Source organism: Typha latifolia, chromosome 5 (genome assembly GCF_019914945.1).
Source record: "Typha latifolia isolate L0001 chromosome 5, TyphaL0001v2, whole genome shotgun sequence".
Classification (NCBI taxonomy): domain Eukaryota; kingdom Viridiplantae; phylum Streptophyta; class Magnoliopsida; order Poales; family Typhaceae; genus Typha; species Typha latifolia.
The window spans coordinates 12,441,435-12,460,243 of NC_133090.1; the positions used below are offsets into that span (position 1 = coordinate 12,441,435).

The window sequence follows — 18,809 nt, forward strand, 5'->3', positions numbered from 1 at the left end:
GAAGTCTTTTTTTTTCTTCCAGATTCTTCCATTGGTGAGGTACTAAGGTTTTTGACATTCTGTGAGCCGACATCTCAATTGTCACACACAATTCAGACACGGAGCAAATTAAAAACCGAGTGGAAATGAATAAAAAAGTAATTGGGCATCAGCTGCATCTCACTGGCCCATCAATTCCTTTCCTAAATTTTAGCCAAGTTGAGGTTTCTCTCTACCTTGGGTTGATGATGCCAAATCCAAAAGAGAAGCGTAATAAGACAATCAAAACTTTCCTTCTATTTTTAACATATCAACAGCGTTTCATGCAACCACTGCTTTTTAATTCTTGGACGTGCTTAATTTATTTTTCTCATCACCTCCTACTCCAGCCAACGTTGAACGCCGCCGTGGACATCCTCTGGTTGGCATTGCTGAGGTACTGCTGCGCGGCCTGCTGCCCCGGGCTGTCGATCATCGCGGAAATCCCATCACCTGGCAACGCTGCCGCTGAGACGTACTGCTGCACCACCATCACCGACACCATCATCGCAAAGTCCGACGACGCCAAGAGATCCCCAACCGGCCCCAACTCCGGGCACTCGGTCCACTCCGCCATCCCCGCCGTGAGTGCCGAGCCGGCGACCCCCTGCGACCTCCCCACTATGTAGAGGTCGTGGATGCACTCCATGCTCCGGATCGCCGCCACCGTCTCCTCGCTGTTTCGCACCGCCTTCTCGGTATACGTCACCGACCCGTTGCCGGCGTTGCGCGCCTTGAAGTCGTTAACGTACTCGTCGTCGAGCAGCTGCTCGTGGGTGCTGTCGGTGACGATGGTGATGGCGCGGGAGTCTTTGGCGGCCGCGGCGGCGGAGGTGGGGGAAGGGCAGTCGAGGTCAAGGAGGAAGAAGCGAACGACGGTGAGGGAGACGCCTGGGTGCTCGACCATGCGCCAGGCGTAGGCCAGGGCCTCGCGGTCGTCGGGTCCGCCGAAGAAGAGGAGGGCGGCATGGCGGGCCGCGGCGGTGGCGCTGGATCCGGAGGCGCTGAGGCCGCGGTCGACGAGGATGGCGACGGAGCAGGGAGCGGCTGCGAGGATGCGCTCGTTGAAGGCGCGGATGGCGGAATTGGTGGCCTCCATGCCACCGTCGACGGTCTGGTGCTTGTGGAAGGGGAGGAGGATGAGGGTGGCGTGCTTGTCGGCGGCAATGGCGCAGACGTCCTCGTGCATGGTAGGGTAGGGGGAGACGGCGGTGAGGGTATGCACGGACACGCCGCCGGCGTGCTGCTCATAGTTCTCGAAGGCGGAGAAGATGTGTCCGTTCTGTTGGCCGAGGCGGTGACGAGGGCGGTGGTGGGTGGCCTTGGTGGAATTGTTGACGACGAGGATGTTAGAGGCGCGGCCGGTGAGCTCGACGAGGTAGAGGGCGTAGACGAAGATCGGGGAGCGCTTGGTGGGGTTGGAGAGATCGATCAGGGAGATGAGGGAGGGGACGTTCCGGGCGTTGTGTACGCAGGCGAGCACGCGGAGCTCGGCGTCCGGCTTCGAACGCTGCATGTTTCGGCGCTTGTATCCCATCAGACGCCTTGCCGGCCGGTGGACGGTGACCACCACCGGGGTCACCAGCGCCGTCATAGCTACCGACACTAGCACCATGATGGCAAACGATTCGTCATCCAACACCTGACGATGCAATATACTATGAAGGATCACATTGTAATTGTCAAAACAAATAAAAAGAGGAAATGTATACTGTACACCCTATATTGTATTCTTATTACCGTTAACACTCTTAGATGGCAATTTCCGATTCGACCTGATAACCCTGCCGGGTATAGATTTAATATAATCAAATTTTTATTAAAAAAATAAAACTTGTCTAACCCGACCGAATTCAGATTTAATATAATCGAGTTCTCATAAAAAAAAAACGGATTAACTTGTCTTAACCTGATTATACTTTTTAATCTAATTTTAGTTTAATTTATTTATGACATGGAGATTCAATATATGTGATAATCTAATTATGACTTGAATAATATGTTTATAACATAAATAAATAAATTTATTTATAATCTAAATAATTTATATATTAAAAAAAACGAAATCTATTTATGACCTTGTAATCTGTTTAACAAATTGTTCGTGTTCACTGCGGCTCAAACTAAATCTACGCTGATCCGAATCTGAAACGACACTATTGCCACCACTCCGTACGAGCGTATTCATTAAATTTGGTCGACTAGAATGTTAATAACAATAAGAGAAATATATAGGGTGTAAATTACAAAATTCTCTTATAGTTAAAAGGAGATTAATTACGAACCTCTTTATCTCTTCCGATGTTGAGCACTATCATCTCCACGAGCCCCCTCGTATTCATCAGAAACCCAAGCGCAAACCCCTCCCGAAACGGCAACGAGTAGAACGCCGCTATAAGAATCGTGCCCGCGATCTTCCCCAGGCCTGCGAGCACGAAAACGAGGACGAGCAGCCACGCCGTGACGGGGTCGGTGATCCTCGTCACGTCCGTCCTCAGCCCGCTGATCGCGAAGAACAACGGCAGTAGCAACCCCGTCACGAAATCCTCCAACTTCTCTATTAGCAACACCCCAAGCGGCCCGTTCGGTATGACGAGCCCGTAGACGAACGCACCGAACACCGAGTGGATTCCGATGGCGTCCGTCGCTATCCCGGCGAGCATGACGCCGGTAAGGACGAGGCAGATGTGGAAATCGTTCACCCCCTCCCCGTCCTGCATCCTCTCCGTCAGCCACCGTGCCGCCGGCCGCACGGCGTAGAAGCAGATCATCACGAAGACCCCGCCGGAGAGAAGGACCCAGAGGGACGGGAGCATGGAGCCGTGCGTCTCGGCGATGGCGATGGAGACGGCGAGGAGGACCCACGCGCACATGTCGTTGATGACGGCGGCCGACATGGCGAGGCGGCCGAGGTCGGAGTTGAGGAGCTTCGTCTCCGCGAGGATGCGGGCGAGGACGGGGAAGGCGGTGATGGAGAGCGCGACGCCGAGGAAGAGGAGGAAGGCAAGCTGGTGGACGTTGGAGGAGACGTGGTGGCGGAAGACGAAGGAGGTGGCGGTGCCGATGGCGAAGGGGAGGGCCATGCCGGCCGCCGCGATCATCATAGCCTTCTTGCCCGTCCGCCGGATCACCGCCACGTCCATCTCCACTCCGACGAGGAACAGGAAGTAGAGCAGGCCAAGGTGCGCCGCCGTCTCCAAGATCAGCAAGCTCTTCCCGGGGAACATCGCATCCCCCCACGTCCTTATCCTACCCAGTACCGACGGCCCCAGCACCACCCCAGACTGTACATTAATAAAATAAAGCTCGCTCTCATATCATGTCATCACATATTATTACACGCTATGTTGTGGCAACCGACTTACGAAGATCTCAGCTACGACACGAGGCTGCCGGAGCGGCTTGAGGAAGAAGACGAGGACGCGGGTGGTGACCACCACCACCACGATTTGGAGGATGAAGAGTGGGAGGGAGAAATCCAACAGGTTGTCACCTTCCCAAATGCCTTCGGTGGTGACCATCGTCGGAGAGTAGCAGATGACGGTGCTGCTGCCGCCGATCTGGCTGGTGGTGACGTTGCTGCCGAGGGAACCATCGTCGCTCATGGCAGTGGCAGTTGGGGGATAGATCTCGAGTCCGAGGGAGTCTGGAGGCAGGGAGAAGGTCAAGAGGAAGGAGAAGAGGAACGAGAGAAGCTAAAGGGATAGAGGAAATGGTCAAAGATCATGTATCTCTTTGACTTTAACCAAGTTTTGGCTGGTCGTCCGATCTCATCGGATATAACTAATGATAAATTTCCAAGAGCTAGCCCAACATCATGCATTGCTCCTTCTTCATATACTCTTTTTTTTTTCCTAGAAATTAATTTTTTTCCCAATAGTTACGTCCACTGGTTGAATGGAAAGATGATACGATCGTAACCAACTATTTGTTTTAAATATAAGTAATCTTTTATTTTCTAAAGACATAAGAAGACATTACTAGCCACTTTACCGAACATTTATACCATCCTCTGAACTTTAGCATCGATATTTTTAACTAGTTGGTCGTCCAAAATATTACCCACCGAATAATTATTTGAATTATTTGCATGAAAAACTAAAGTAATTTTCTTTTTTAAAAAATAGGATCACCACTCAATTTCTATTTTAAAAGTAACTAAATCTATTTTTCTTTGGAGAGAAGTGAGGTCACACTTAAATCTATACATTTAGTCCTAACTATTAATTATTTAAGTACCATCTCATTTGCAAAGCAACCAATCTAATTGTACATCACTAGATTAAATCTAATAGATTCATATATAGTAAGCCGGGATTTAGTACTTTTTGCAAAATGAAAAAAAAAAGAGATGATACTCTTATTTTATTTTATTTTTTATTTGTTCAAATCACGTGATTATTATTATATTTTTCATTGCAAATAGCCTCATGTTTTATTACTTAAAAGTATTAAAAATATATATATCTAAACTCCTTAAACTATTGCCAATTTTTAAGTAGACTATGTTATTTATTTTGCGTGATACTTTGACTCTCTTAATTATCTATATCTTTTACTTTCTTAAGGATGCCAATGGAAAATTCATATAATCATCTTACTTTTGAAACTTTATTTTTTTTTCTATAAAATAAAGGCCTAATAATTTGTAAAATGTCAAAAAAATAATCAAATGATATTTTTAATAAAAAATTAAAGGGGCAAAGGTGCATTTCAAATGTTTTATATAGTTAAAAAGGTTAATATGCCATAAAACATAAATGAAGAAGTTTCCATAGAAATAAATAATAGTTCAGGTCTTTAAGTGTAATAATTTATATAGAAAAAAAATATCAAAAAAAATATCAAAAAAACATGTCTCTTTTAATTTTTTATTATTTTTTATATGTTATTATATGAATATTTATTATTCGACACTTTGTAATTTATTTTGAATACTTCAAAAATACCTCTCTCCAGAAAAATTAAAAAAAAAATTAAAAAAAAAGAAGAAGAGGAAATGCTACAGAATTCCTAAAACACCCTCCCCTTACTACTACTAGTCTACTACTCTTCAACTACCGTTAACCCCCGCTATATCCCTTCAAATCTACAGCCATACCCAGAGCCATCCCCTCCTTTCCCCAAAATCTCCCTCAGGATCCGATCACTCTCCCTTTCCCTCACCGCCAATGCGGACGCTCTCCTCTTCTCGATCCCTCCTCGGAACCCTCTCATCCGTGGCGGTGAGACTCTCCGGCCATCATCGCGCGGAGAACCCGATCCTCCTCTGGACCCATCTCTCTCCTTTTATCCCCTCCTCCTCCTTCCCTTCTTCGTCGCAGCCGGCGAGAGGATGCGCCTCCGTCTCCTCCGCCTCCGCCGCGTCGTCGGTGAAGTCAGCGGAGGCGAGGCGGCTGATGCGGATGGTCGTCGAGGCGCTAAAGCGGCGGCTTGGGCCTGAGGCTGGGGAAATTGTTGGGTACGCAGAGCTACTGGACGCGTGTGAGGAGATGGGTTTGGTGACGACGAGGGAGGAGGCGGCGGCGTTCGCGCGTGTCCTGGATGAGGCCGGTGTGGTGCTACTCTTTCGTGACAAGGTCTATCTCCACCCGGAGAAGGTAATCCGAGTTGACCACATTCTCTTTGGTTTAGTGTTTTCCTCCAATTTTAGTTCGATGAAGAGATCTGAGATCTGTTTTGCTTAATTTAGGTCGTCTTTTCAGCAGCTAGCATAAAAAATTGGTTTTTATTCGCGTTATTTGTAATTTATCCCATGTGGTTTGACTCCCATATTCACTTTACCACTGAAGTCTGCACTTTTTTCCTTACCCTGAAGTCTGAACTATAGTGCAACAGTTACTTTTTCTTTCGTAACCGACATGAAAATTGGAGGATTGAATTAACTTTTTAATGCATCTTAAATAATACTAATCAAATTTCAGATCACAAAGATATAATAATATCTTACATTAGTTCAATATATTTGTCATTTGAAATCTAATCAATATTATTTTAGATGCGTCTGAAAACTTATCCAATTCTCTAAATATTGTCTAATAATAATCTTCAAATTTGACTTTAAGGTTGTCCAAATATGATAAAAAAGTAATTATCATATTTTAATCTAAATCACATGAGGTTAGGTGCTTAAATTGAACATAATAGTTTCGTGCAATTGAGCTAAACTACAAGGAAGTAAAGCATAATTTCTCCTTTTATTTTGATGAAGTGTTACTCTATCGAAAATCTTATTTTGAAATATTTAGATGAGGTGTTGAGCATTTGAAAGAGAGTTCAGATTGGAATTGGCTTCTGTTTACATGTCATTTGATGGAGTTACTCAATTATTTAATGAAGGATTTAAAGAAGAAATGGAAGATACTGGTGATAAGATAAGATTGGTTGGTGTAGGGGTGCATGATGTTTGAATTGTTTGAGTTTGTCCTGGGGGGTGGAAGGTGTGTGTGTGGGAGGGGGAGGGGGGCGGATGGGGGGATGGTTGAAGGAGGTGGTAAGTACCAGGATTGTTGCGATAGCACTATAGCAAATTTTTTGTCACTTGCTATCAAGTTGAATTCATCTTTCCATATATAAGGACTGGAGATTGGCAGCTTGTGCAATTTGTTGCCTTCTTGCTGTGAAGAGATCTACATGTGGATTTGGACTTTCTTTCCTCTGTTTATTGTAATTTTTCTTTTATTTTTTGTTCGCTTATTTTTTCTTACTTTCTTTATTCGATGATCCTTCTGCATATACTTCATCCCCTTCATGTTGAGCTGGTGAAGTTTAGTTTTCTTATTCATACACTTGGATGCATGCAGAAAAAGGAAAATTTTCTGTCCATTAATCTCTCGTTTCATTATTGATATAGACTTCTAGACTGAGGAAATATCCATTGTTTGGTACCAGTTTCCTTCATAGTCCAGTGGCTGTACCAGGTCTTATTAAATAACTACTCTACTAAAAGCCTGTTCATGCTAGCGAGGCTGAAGCTTTATGCATGTTGCATCACATGTTCAACATTCCAGTTTGATATGAATTACAGAACTTTAATTTGAAAGGAGTATAATAATATAATAAAACACTACTATTATTTTTCCCACTAAGTACCTTGGAAATATCATTGATGGTTTTTGGGATGATATGTTTTCTTGAACATACTACCATTGAAGATGTAAATTCTTACAATACTTGGTTCACTGGTCCAGTGTCACACAGCAGTGAAATTTCAATTGTATTTCTGGTTTATCGCAGTTGACATTTTACTTCCTGCTCCTGCTAGTATTTTTAAAATTTCTGCATGGGAAAATAGTGAACATTCATATATTTTAGGAGCTTCTTACTGTCTGGGTCTGAGTTTGAAAGTTCAGAAGATTATTAGCTTATCGTTTTATTTGTGAAACTCTTGTTTAGGTCGTGGATATGTTGAGAAAAGCTATAACCCTTCCCCTTGCACTGACACCTGAAAATGATCCTAGGAAAGAAGAGTTGAAGCGGCTGCAGAGGAAGAAGGAAGAGATCGATAAGCTTGCGCACAAGCATGTTCGACATATTCTATGGTCAGGATTAGGGTTCTTTATCGTTCAGGTTGGTCTCTTCTTTAGGCTTACTTTCTGGGAGTTCTCGTGGGATGTAATGGAGCCAGTGGCCTTTTTCACCACGACAACCGGCCTGCTTGTTGGATATGCCTACTTCCTCATTACTTCAAGAGATCCCACTTATAAGGACTTCATGGATAGGCTCTTCTTTTCCAGACAGAGGAAACTGTTCCAGAAGCACAATTTTAGCATGGAGAGGTATATGGAATTGCAGAAACATTGCAGAATTCCTTTGGATAAGAAGATATGACATAGCATCTCCCAGGAATTGATGCTCTTCATCATTATTTTTTTTTCACCCAAGATATGTGGTAATCTCCTTCAGTACCGATACCACTCAGGTCTTTTATCTTCTTCTGGGTGTACTCCCTTAAGTTGTGCGTCGACGAGTCAGTGAAGTTCCTGACATGCGCTTCATCTTCATGTATGTATAATGATACTCACATTGTGATGTTGTTCTTTTGAGCTATGAAACATTGAAGCTTGCATTAGCTAAATTTGCAATTTTGCAAGATGCGTCAACTATTATCTATTGATGCAGTATTACCTTGTTCTGATGCTGGCTGGATAGTAGCAAATGATCTGATTTTTTTAGGTGGTTTTCTGTTTGGTTACATCATCTGAATCTTCTATAGAGATGAATTCGACTAAGACCACAAGATCAAACAGAATTCAACTAATGGTGTCAAATTAGCACAATATTTAAGGGAATCGCAGAAAATTAGGAGGAAGACACAAGTCTCAGTTGCTGATTGAGAACTTGTTCTTTAAACTTCCTTCACTTGTGAAATAAACATTTTTAAAAAATATTCTAATATAAACCTCTTTATACTAAGTAAAGAGCTATTTAACTCAATAATAATACAATAATACCTACTCTCTCTTCTTCTCTTCCATTGAAAATTTCTATAACTCTTTTATCTTTGAAAAAATATTACTTTAATCAACTATAATTTAACCGTTCTCTTTTTCATCTCCTCTCCGTCTTCATCTATCCATTATAAAATAGCATTTTAATTATATATCAAATCATTATTTCAATTTTCTATCACATCAAATGTAATTACTTTATATTACTAGTTTACAAAAAAAGAGAGCTAACGATAGAATAAACTCTCCTATACTAGTGTAAAAAAATTAGCATAGGTATATAAGCATTGAACTTATTCTACAAGTGAACCTGGGCAATGCACAGGATGAAATGCCATTGTAATTATCCCAACTATTTGCTATAGTGGTGAGAGAATAAGTTCATAGCCGTTGTTCAGAGGATAAATAAAAGAATTATAGTTCTTCACTAGATAATTACATACGTATTCTGTTGTATTGGATGGTTAACTTTCATCAGATATCTGACCAAGAAAGAACCAGATCCCCAGCTGAAAACTGGTGATCCGCAACGCCTTTCGCCACAAGATAAACCCCCTCTTTAGTTGCAGAAGCAATAGCCAGTGCCCGATGAAGGTAATGCACACTTGCCAATTTCATGCTTAATTTTCTTCAAACCGATTGCTGCTTCTAACTCTGCAAGATTATTATAAAATTTATTAGCATTAAATTGAAGAAAGAATTCAGAATTTAACCAGTAGAGATAGACATACTTCTGCCATAAAGTCTGACTAAGCAGCAGCATCAACTTCTACATCTGAAGGTCCCGAGTCCACTGGCATATCATCTAATGCTTCTATCTTTTTATGTTTGTCCTCAGCTGCACATAAAACACAATTCAACCAACCATTTCATTTTAAGGAAGAGACAACAAATCCCATTATATATTGTCCCAACATATTCAAATAGATTTCTCATATATAAGTTTTGAAGTTCTAACGGATTTGGGAACCAAAACAGTTCGGTTTTGATAGCTACCAAACTAAAACTGATATCAGCAACTGGAAACTTAGTTTCATCAAAACAAATATAAAGGGATTGTTCTCCAGCTTTGGCTGAAGCAAACTCATGCGGCCAATTTTTCTTCTTTGTGTCATAATGCTAATATTTTCACTCCTAATCTATTAAAGTTCCAACTTGCAATTTCTCCATCTTAAATCCAAAATCACCTGACTTTTAGGAAATAATTGTTATATTTCAGTTCAAAATTTTTTAAGTAGATCAGATAGAAACCATAATCAAGACCATTTTGTGATGCTTCATGGATGATGCAAACGGAAGCGGAAAGGCATAATAAGTTTTAACAAGTTTAGCCATTTATGTCCTTAGTAGGCTTAAAATGAGATTGTGGTGCCTGAATGCAGACACTTACCTCCAGAAATTGGTGTTAATACCTTACTATAACAAAACTAAACAGGGAATGAAATCTGTAAGGCTAGGAGGCAGGTAGTACTTTTTACCTTCTCAATTGCAATCAGGCCATGCATCCCAAGAGCAACCCTTTTAGAAAAACCAAGGAAATTCATCCATCTTTTGATGTAAAGATATGTATCCATCACTTAATAGAGCTAAATCACGTTTGATCCTGTCATGGTATTTCATTTGATACGATCCTTCTTTCCTTTAGCAAAACTGACATTTATATGAAAATAACATGATATGCAATGCATGTAATCATTTGATTGTATATCTCTTCAACTTTCTCATTGCAATTGGTAATGGAATCTTTCAGATTCTGTCATACGTTAAAATAAATAAATAAATAATTCATGCTTGCTGTCCAACAAATAAAGATACTACATCATACCTGTTTTCACATCAGACCTTTTCCCCTTTCGAACTTTCCGAGATTTTTTTGCACATTCTTCAGGTGATTTATCAAATAAATGGCTATATTTCCCCAGTAATTTGTTTTTTTCTTCTGATAAGCCAAGCATTTCATATGCATCTGCTACTTTCCGCACAATTGATTTTGTTGGAGGTCTACGATCATATGATTCAAGTCCCTTGAAGAGCTACACTAGTGACAAAAATAACATCAATATAACTGATACAAAAAAAAATTATATCCAACTCTAGAATGAAAGATTAATTGACTCTACTGACCTTACAAACTTAACTGTAAGATATACCTCTAAAATCAATGTTATGAAACAATTTTATCTACAATTCTACAAGAGAGATTTATACCTTTACAAGCCTCTCTAGCATATTATTTCGATAATAAATTGATAGCATAAGATCACAGAAACGCCAAGGTACTGAATGCAAGTCGTGACTGATCTTCTTCACCCAGACATTGTGAGCTTCCTCAGCCCTGTGGTCTTTTTCTAATGCACGTATTAACTGCTCATATGTTCCCATTGTGGTTCCTTGCCCTTTGCTTAACATCCATTTTACCACCTAAAAAGATCATCCATGAACTATGGGAAGTGAACAATAACATTGCCATAACAACAAACACATAAGTCATTCACATCATCAAAAAGAAGATGTTGAAACTAGCTATACCTGGACAACTCTATGCCATTGTTCCTCCTTTTCAAGAACTATAAGCGCTTGCTTCAGTGAAGCCAATGGAAATTTCTGCTCCCATGCGACCCAGGCATCAAGAGTACCATAAACAGCCTCTTTGGAATCCTTGAGGTCAAGGAGCTGCCAATAAAGATCCTTAGCTATTAAAACAAAGTCATTGTGCAACCATCACTAAGTATGGTGATGAACAATCCAACTAATTAAAGATACAAATCCTTAACAAAATCTTATGAGAATTGTTAGCTAAGGTGATTCATATACAAAATTCATTCATGTTTCTGCGGGGCTGAGCACAGGCCTTTCTTTTTTGAAGAAAAAACAAAGGTAATTTTGCTTTTTCTAGAAGTTAACCAAAACAAAACAAAGAAGTGAAGAACTCCTCATAATGATCACATCAAGAGGAATATATATTCAGAAGCTGTTCAATCTAAATTATTACATACTGTTCTAGCACAAAAGCATATTCTTCTCTATATATCCCCAAAAGGAGCAGGGAAAAAAACGTTAGAACCCCAAGAATGAATACCGTATTAATAAGAAACTTTCTTTTATCCGCTGATGAGATGTTCTTCCCAACTTGTTTGTGTAGTGGCTGTCTATCACTTCTTTCAATCTGACCAATCACTTCATCTTCTCGCTGTGAACAGGAATTTACACATCAGCCCAATTTCGGCAAAGAAAAATGCAATTGCTAACTATATGAGGAACCAGTTGTCCATCCCAGTTTCAATAGTAAGGAGATACATAGAGATGAAGATAAAATGCAAAATAGTAATATGAGCTACAGGTCTTTAAGAGAAGCAAAGAAAGAACTGGTCCATAAGTAACTACAGCTCCTTTTAGAACCAAGAGACCTTGAGCAAAAAAACTCACATACACCCACACACCGACACACATATACACATCCACAAGAAGAAGGAAAGGAGAAGAAAGAGAAACAGTTTTCACATGCCTCAGAGAACAAATCTAGAACCATCTCAGGGAACAATAAATACTAGCAGTCTACCCCTATACTCCTTATTGGATAGGCTTCTCCTAATTACATGACATGATAAAACTCATGCCAACAATGCACATGTGTGTCTTAACCATCAGAATAGTGAAGCCATGGAGAAATGAAATAAGATACAAATCTACAGATTATGGAATTAAACTTCTTCTGCCAGTACCTTTGGTTGTAACCTAGCTTGTTGTCCATTTAGCATATGTCCTTGTTCTTTCACGATGTTAGGCAAAGCAGAGTATCTACCCTGAAAACCTGAAGTGCTGGTGACATAGTTGCCGCAACAACATCCTGCTCCAAGCTACAAGAATTGGCAAATTTAAAAACTACTCAAATATAGGCTACAAATGACCATCTAAAACATCAAAGGATGCACCTCCATCCTCGCAATCCAATCCCTGTAAACAAAAGAAAAGGAAATGAGAAGAGTAGGGTAAAATATGCCATCATAAAGCTGCTGACATAGGTTGCAAGAATCTCTTTCAAGAACAAAACATGACTAGGAAATTATATAACTTGCTTCGTTGTAATACATGTTTATAAGACATTTGATAGCTTGACTCGTAAATGCTAGCATCTTAAGAGTCTTTGACGTAGTGTCGACGCAGGGTGAATTAACGATATAAAGCTACCGGATCAAACATGAGTGCAACATATTATACCTTGTAAAAGAATTGGTGTATTATAGCTTCTCAATCTATTATAGCTTGTCTTCTTTGACATAACTCTGTTGTACTGTCTTAAGGCCGATTTTTTTTTTCTTAAGGCCGATTTTCTCAAGATTATTAATGCCGAATTTTTTTTTTCGGTGATTTAATGGATGATTAGCACTAGGGAAAAACAAATAAAGGTATTAAATTTATAAGTTATCAAAAACCTTGTCTTTTAATGACTGAGGAAACAAATAGTCAACCAATATAAGATGTCATTTCGCAATCGTTTTACTTTAACCAGCCAAAAAGAATCACAATAGAAGACCCAGATTACTACATTGAAACACCGCAGTAGATAATCCATTGAGATGTAATGATTCATACTATCCGAGATCACAAAGGCGAAAGCTTTACGGAAAAGCTACAGAAAGAATCCTTAAACTACCAGGTAGCACAATTCAAGAAGAAGGAAGGGAGTGGGGTGGAGTTACCAGGAAATTTCTAAGGCATTTGCCCTAGTTATCGGGTGAAGAGAGCCAAGGGATCTCCGCAAAGGAGATGCAATCCACTGCATCGTTTCTTACCTACCTCTCTCCTCCTCCTCCTCCTCGTCTTCGTTGTTATGATTGGTAGAAGTAGCAGCAGCAGCAGCAGCAGTAGACAGGGAGAGAGAAGGGTTTTTTGGGTTCGGAGAGGGGTTTAGCATGGAACCTCCTCCAGTATGCGGTCATCCGCATAATTCTAAGTCTGCAGTACTCTTTTTGAGCCTTAGAAATTAAATTTACAACCAAACCAACGAAACGAGCTGCTATCCTAACTCTTTAATCCGTTTGACTTTGCAAGCTAAATCAAACTCAGTACTACCAAGATTAAATTAATAAACTTTTGAAATCATAGAGTTATGTTTGATTACAGGTGAGTTTCGATTTATTTCTTAGTTTATAAGTAATAATATAAAGGTAACTTTAGTTCATAAAAGTTAAAATATAGTTAGTTAATTATTTTTTGAGATAATTTTACGATCACCTTTTTTTCCTATAAAGATATTTTAAATTTTTTTAGTAACTTTATGAATCCCTTCTATTAGGGGTCTCTACGTGAATAAATAATTTAGAAAGTCATTAGATAAAAGATAGATAATAATTTAGGGTTAGAAAAAAAAAATATTTCTCATCTTGAGAGAGAGAGAGCGCAGAATGATTGAGATTTGGCCAAGGGCGTTAGAAAGATGGAGGATAAGGTCAAAAGGCATTACGTTGGGTTTTGATAGATACCGATGGCAGAGCAAGGCAACACACACTCATGAGCCTCCTTCTCCAATTCAACTATTTTGGGAGACAAAAGCTTCAAAGTCTATGCTTTGTTACATCGCATCACTCAGTCTGCTATGCTATATATCTTATGTCTCAAATTTCAAAATTAAATAGAGCTAATTAGGGTGAATATAGATGATATAAACTAGGACCTTTTTTTTTTTTTAACGTAAAGGTCGCTGAAATTATTTCTCCTCTTAGGTACAGTATAGTCATGACTCAGAAACTGGCAGTATTATCGAGCCAATTTGCGAGAAGAAAATCATATTTCATGTAGAACGAATTGGACATAGTCATAGTAATATGGAGGAGTTCCAGACTCATCAGCGAGTCAACACTTCAAATTTTTGATCCAATGACGTTGCTTCCTAGCTAAAGAATAAAAATGACACAATAAAGTGTGAATGATGGACGTATTATTCCATCCATAGACAATTTGGATAATGGAGGGGGGTACAGTATGTTACAAGCCACCGGAGAGAGAGATAGAGGAAGACTCCCAAGTCTTCGTTTGGATGTTTCCCTTTGACTATGCTTTGACGATGTGATCCATGTCCTCCCTACTTTTTCCCATCATTCTTGGGTCCTTCCCAAAGGTTAATTTGGTCGGCCGTAGTGGGCCAAAAAGTGGAGATTTCTTGCAGAAATTTATTTGCCAATGGCATTTTGGAATATGTTGCAGTGTCTTCAGTCCTCTCATCCACACTGCAACTTGATGAGCTCTTACAACATGATATAAATATCCCCCTCGGCTGCTCTTCTCAGCATAGCAACCGAGAATTCTCCCTCTAAATCCCCTCCCTCTCTCCTTCTCTGTAGAAGCTTTTCAAGTTTGCAACTGATGCAGCGCCAGTACAGCAGCAGTAACTACAACATGGGGAAGGAAAAGAAGCCAGCATTGAAGAGAGGGCAGCTTAAAGTTCAGATCATAAGAACTTTGCTTGCCCCAATCATTCAGAGTGGCAGAAAGGGAGGAGAAAGATCCCGGAGAGAGGTCTGATATATGCACCGGTGGGAGTCCAAGTTCAGATAGAAAAAACTATATATAACTTTAGAGTTTTGAGTGTACTTGGAGTAAAGCAAATGGTAGAAATGTAGTACTTTGAGTTTCTATTATAGTGAGTTTCTAAATACAGAAGTAAGTTTTTGCTTTTCCAGACTCTGGATATTTTTCTTCTTCTTTCTTTCATTTTTAACTCTTCGATGACAATGCTGTTACTTCATGCCATTATCATATCTATTTCATTCACACTAATTCAACAACGGGCCATTAATTTCCCTGTCCAATTCATGATTGCAAGTATCACATACACAACAATAATTGCTCGCCTCTTTCAAATACTTCAGGATTTTTAGTGTCCTTTTAAATGCTAATGATACATACTACGGGGTCGGACTTGGGCCCTAAAATAATTAGGCTCAGAATTACACCTGACTCGAAGTCTCGAACCCGTCCCAGCTGTGGTTTGCACAGGACTGGAGCCCTCTTAATTGAAAAACCCAATGGATCATAAAGTCCAATGGGCTTAGCCTAACCCTTTCTAGACCTTTTATCGAAAGGAATAGACTGATTAATTAGATTTTCTCACAGGAATTTATGAGAAACTTAATACTAAACTTGTGAGATATTAAGAAAAAAACACAATTAAGTTATTATTAGGTGTATCTGGAATAATCTTGTGATGATTTTTAGTTGCAATGACTTGTTCAATGTAAAAATTATAATGGGAAAAAAAGGGCAAAGCCTCAGAAGTAATCGATAGATCGAATAAATCAAAAGAGTTACATAAATTAGATTAAGAGCACTTCTTTACATGCAATTACAATCCCCTTTTATTTCTTACTAACTCTCGCCCTCCTCTTCATTCTCTCTCACTGCTCGCATGCACCTTCTCCTTCCTATCCTTGGCATTACGTACGTACATACGCATGGCTACCTAGCTCCATGCATGATTAGACATACGACGGCGGCAGCGGGAGCCCGAAGACCGCGCCGCACCGGAGAGCGTTGTCCGGCATGTTGTACTCGTCCCTCAGGGACCTCGCCGGTGACAAGACGCTGATGTAGAGCTGTTGCCCGAGGTAGCGCCTCTCCCAGATCTCGGACCGGAGGTTCCACATCCCGGCGTTATCGAACGTCAGCATGATCGCCGTCCACGACTTTGGGTATACCTGGATCGTGTGCCGGCTCACTGCATCGAGAAGGTTGTATGTCTTCCGGCTCTCCGTCGTCCACCTCCCTGGCCCCATTCTGCATGCATGCATTTGTTAAATAACCAGTTGACCTAACATAAAAAAACTTTAAAGATCAAATAATAAACATTTATATGATAGATTTGAATGCTGATGGAAGTAAAAGATAGGTGATTTTGATAAATTTCCTTCGAAATTTATATTTAGTGCTTGCGTACCCGACGGGGAAGAAGGAGTAGCCATCCAAATGGTAGGATTGGATGTTCTTGTCCGGATTCTCGAAGACGATCTCGATAAACGTGCGAAACTCCGCGGTGATGAGATTGGGCGTCAGAATGGCGGCTGCGGCGCCCTCCACGACGGCAGGCACGTCGCCCATGCGGCTGTACTCGAACACACGGTTAGCGATGTTGAAGTACTCGGCGAGCTTGAACGGGGTGTCGCCGTTGACGTGAGAGATGCCGTTGAGAGCGTAGCGGAGCTTGCCGTTGATGCGGGTGCGGGAGTTTACGAGTTTGATGGTGCGGGTGATGTTGATGCTGCCGTAGTGGTAAGAACCCTGCGGGTTCGGGCGAGCGGCGCTGGCCGTTAGGTTCCACCGGAAGGTTCGCCATTGGTTGAGAGACCATCCCCAGCCGACAGGCCCCTCAGGGAGCTTCGGGGATGGCCGGGAGTTTGATCCAGCGTAGCGGATGAGGCCAGTGGCCGTCATAACCTGTGTTAAAATATAAAAGATAAAACTATTATTGTCTAACAGCTTAAGTTTTAAAAATTAGATAGCAATAGCCGATGAGTTAACAACCTGCTTCATGAACCGGGTGGACGCGACGATATAGTAGTCCTTCGGGGCCTGGTCGGCGGTGACGAGGACGGAGTAGCACTGTCCGACGTGGACGTCCAGCGAGTCGTAGATGTTCTGCACGGTGTGGGAGCCGTCCATCTCAACCAGCTTCATGGTATGCCCCTGGATCCTGAAGTTGAGCGACGTCCTCAACCCGACGTTGCACACGCGGTACCGGTACGTCTTGCCGGCCTCCATGGTGAAGAGCGGCTCGTAGTCCTTGCCAGACTTTCCGTTGATGAGGACTCCGGCGGGGCGGACGATGCTGCGGCCGGAGTCGAGGAGGCGAGCGAGGACCTTATGGTTCTTGGTGTACCAGTCGCCGATGAGGACGGTGTAGTCGTCGGCGGGTGGGTCGAAGGGGACGGGGATAAGCAAGCGGCTATTGATCCGGAGGCCACCGAAGGCGCCGGCGGCCTTGTGCATGGCGAGGGAGGGGAAGTAGAAGAAGCTACCGATCTGGTCCTTCACCTGGAAGTGATAGGTGAAGTTTTCCCCCGGCGGTATCGGGCAGTTAGTCCCCTCCATCCCGTCCTCCCATGAGTTCTTCCTCTGCTGGATCCCGTTCCTGTACGTGTACACGCTCCAGAGATTAGTTGAAGGATATCTAATACTCTCCACAGTTCAAAAGTAGTGCAGGTACGAACCATGAGAGGAGGAAGGGTTCGTCGAGGAAGTTGTAGACATTGACGACGATGTTATTGTTAGTCGTGGAGTTGATGTTGGGGCCCGGAAACTGTCCGTTGATAAGGATTCCTTGCTGAGGGACGCCGAGAGGCGCAATCGTACCATAAGTGACATTCCAAGTGAAGTAGATGTACGGGTCCTCGCCATGGACGCCCGACAAGCTCAACAGGACCAAAATCGCTACGCTGGCACGCAACATCTCTCTCTTCCTATCTTCTACAACTCTAACTATCTCTTCTTCCTCGCTACAAGAAGGGCCTGCCCATAAAATTATATCTATATAAAAACTCGTATGCATGTATGTTTTATATATAAATATACCTTGTCTTTTAGCATGGGAAGATCCCCTCTAGTAGTGATTTTTTTGGAGGGCGAGAGAGATAAGAGACCAGGAGGATAATAAATGGAGGAGCTTCGGTCTGCGTAGGAGTGGTGCAGGGGGGTCTCTTTGTATAGAAGGACGAGATAGCTCTGAGGTACAACTACAGAAGGTTAGGTTTCAACCAAAAATAGTAGCTCAAAGCTCTCTCTCTCTCTCTCTCTCTCTCTCTCTCTCTCTCTCTCTCTCTCTCTCTCTCTCTCTCGCAGACTCTTTGCTCCAAACATTGCGCCCTTCCTCACAAATTAGAAGTTGGGATACATTGTAGGAGAGGATGATACTTTGGATGATAACTATTATTGTCTCTCTTTCTCTTATTTGTGGATAGTTAAAATTTGACCAATTCCTACGTGTTAGTCTTGCATTATAGGAAGAAATGGCAGATTCCATAGTTATTAGGTGCACATATGAATATATTTTTAGCTCAGCATCACTTATTAAATAACCAGGTAGTGCTATGTTGAGATAAATAATTAACCTAAACTAACCAGCATACTCATGGTCAACGCCGGCATCTTGTGATGAGATATGCTAAGATCCTAATTAATTGGATTGTGTTCAAATTTTTCAGACAAGAATATAGCTTTCTAGTGGTAGGTGGACAAGACTATTCTTCCAGCTGAGAAGTGTATATTTCCAACTTCGTACCACAAAGTCCAACACCCACCAACACCATCTGCAGAACTTAATTTCCTCCTCCCTGTTTCATTCCCAACTAC

General features: G+C 41.7%; 4 protein-coding genes across 4 annotated transcripts; 1 reads left to right on the forward strand and 3 right to left on the reverse strand.

The window, feature by feature from the left end:
- Positions 1-228: 228 nt before the first annotated feature.
- LOC140789160 (cation/H(+) antiporter 15) lies at positions 229-3,623 on the reverse strand. The gene is made up of 3 exons (XM_073138766.1): positions 3,384-3,623; positions 2,304-3,302; positions 229-1,660 (listed from the first exon to the last, which is right to left on the reverse strand). Exons 1-3 carry the CDS (start codon positions 3,621-3,623, stop codon positions 353-355), a joined length of 2,547 nt encoding a protein of 848 aa, XP_072994867.1. The 3' UTR covers positions 229-352.
- Positions 3,624-5,089: 1,466 nt separating this feature from the next.
- LOC140788046 (calcium uniporter protein 6, mitochondrial-like) lies at positions 5,090-8,102 on the forward strand. The gene is made up of 2 exons (XM_073137139.1): positions 5,090-5,618; positions 7,414-8,102. The coding sequence occupies exons 1-2, from the start codon at positions 5,190-5,192 to the stop codon at positions 7,846-7,848; spliced, it is 864 nt and encodes a 287-aa protein (XP_072993240.1). The 5' UTR covers positions 5,090-5,189; the 3' UTR covers positions 7,849-8,102.
- A 684-nt stretch (positions 8,103-8,786) lies between these two features.
- On the reverse strand, positions 8,787-13,433 carry LOC140789973 (pentatricopeptide repeat-containing protein At4g21190). The gene is made up of 9 exons (XM_073139919.1): positions 13,169-13,433; positions 12,401-12,422; positions 12,191-12,325; positions 11,548-11,658; positions 10,998-11,141; positions 10,677-10,889; positions 10,294-10,501; positions 9,200-9,306; positions 8,787-9,122 (listed from the first exon to the last, which is right to left on the reverse strand). The coding sequence occupies exons 1-8, from the start codon at positions 13,249-13,251 to the stop codon at positions 9,218-9,220; spliced, it is 1,005 nt and encodes a 334-aa protein (XP_072996020.1). The 5' UTR covers positions 13,252-13,433; the 3' UTR covers positions 8,787-9,122; positions 9,200-9,217.
- Positions 13,434-15,717: 2,284 nt separating this feature from the next.
- LOC140789040 (L-ascorbate oxidase homolog) lies at positions 15,718-18,126 on the reverse strand. The gene is made up of 5 exons (XM_073138629.1): positions 18,033-18,126; positions 17,672-17,969; positions 16,986-17,592; positions 16,402-16,898; positions 15,718-16,241 (listed from the first exon to the last, which is right to left on the reverse strand). The coding sequence occupies exons 2-5, from the start codon at positions 17,908-17,910 to the stop codon at positions 15,944-15,946; spliced, it is 1,641 nt and encodes a 546-aa protein (XP_072994730.1). The 5' UTR covers positions 17,911-17,969; positions 18,033-18,126; the 3' UTR covers positions 15,718-15,943.
- Between the last annotated feature and the right edge of the window lie 683 nt (positions 18,127-18,809).

Excerpts from the sequence above, each read along its gene's own strand:
- LOC140789160 (XM_073138766.1), bottom strand. The coding sequence starts at position 3,623 with ATGAGCGACGATGGTTCCCTCGGCAGCAACGTCACCACCAGCCAGATC. Across the intron at positions 3,303-3,383 it reads GTGTCGTAGCTGAGATCTTC|TCTGGGGTGGTGCTGGGGCC; the intron begins GTAAGTCGGTTG and ends ATTAATGTACAG. Across the intron at positions 1,661-2,303 it reads ACATCGGAAGAGATAAAGAG|GTGTTGGATGACGAATCGTT; the intron begins GTTCGTAATTAA and ends TTGCATCGTCAG.
- LOC140788046 (XM_073137139.1), top strand. The coding sequence starts at position 5,190 with ATGCGGACGCTCTCCTCTTCTCGATCCCTCCTCGGAACCCTCTCATCC. Across the intron at positions 5,619-7,413 it reads TCTATCTCCACCCGGAGAAG|GTCGTGGATATGTTGAGAAA; the intron begins GTAATCCGAGTT and ends ACTCTTGTTTAG.
- LOC140789973 (XM_073139919.1), bottom strand. The coding sequence starts at position 13,251 with ATGCAGTGGATTGCATCTCCTTTGCGGAGATCCCTTGGCTCTCTTCAC. Across the intron at positions 12,326-12,400 it reads ATTGGATTGCGAGGATGGAG|CTTGGAGCAGGATGTTGTTG; the intron begins GTGCATCCTTTG and ends CAATTCTTGTAG. Across the intron at positions 9,307-10,293 it reads AAGGTCTGATGTGAAAACAG|CTGAGGACAAACATAAAAAG; the intron begins GTATGATGTAGT and ends TTTTATGTGCAG.
- LOC140789040 (XM_073138629.1), bottom strand. The coding sequence starts at position 17,910 with ATGTTGCGTGCCAGCGTAGCGATTTTGGTCCTGTTGAGCTTGTCGGGC. Across the intron at positions 17,593-17,671 it reads GAACCCTTCCTCCTCTCATG|GAACGGGATCCAGCAGAGGA; the intron begins GTTCGTACCTGC and ends GTACACGTACAG. Across the intron at positions 16,899-16,985 it reads CCACCCGGTTCATGAAGCAG|GTTATGACGGCCACTGGCCT; the intron begins GTTGTTAACTCA and ends ATTTTAACACAG.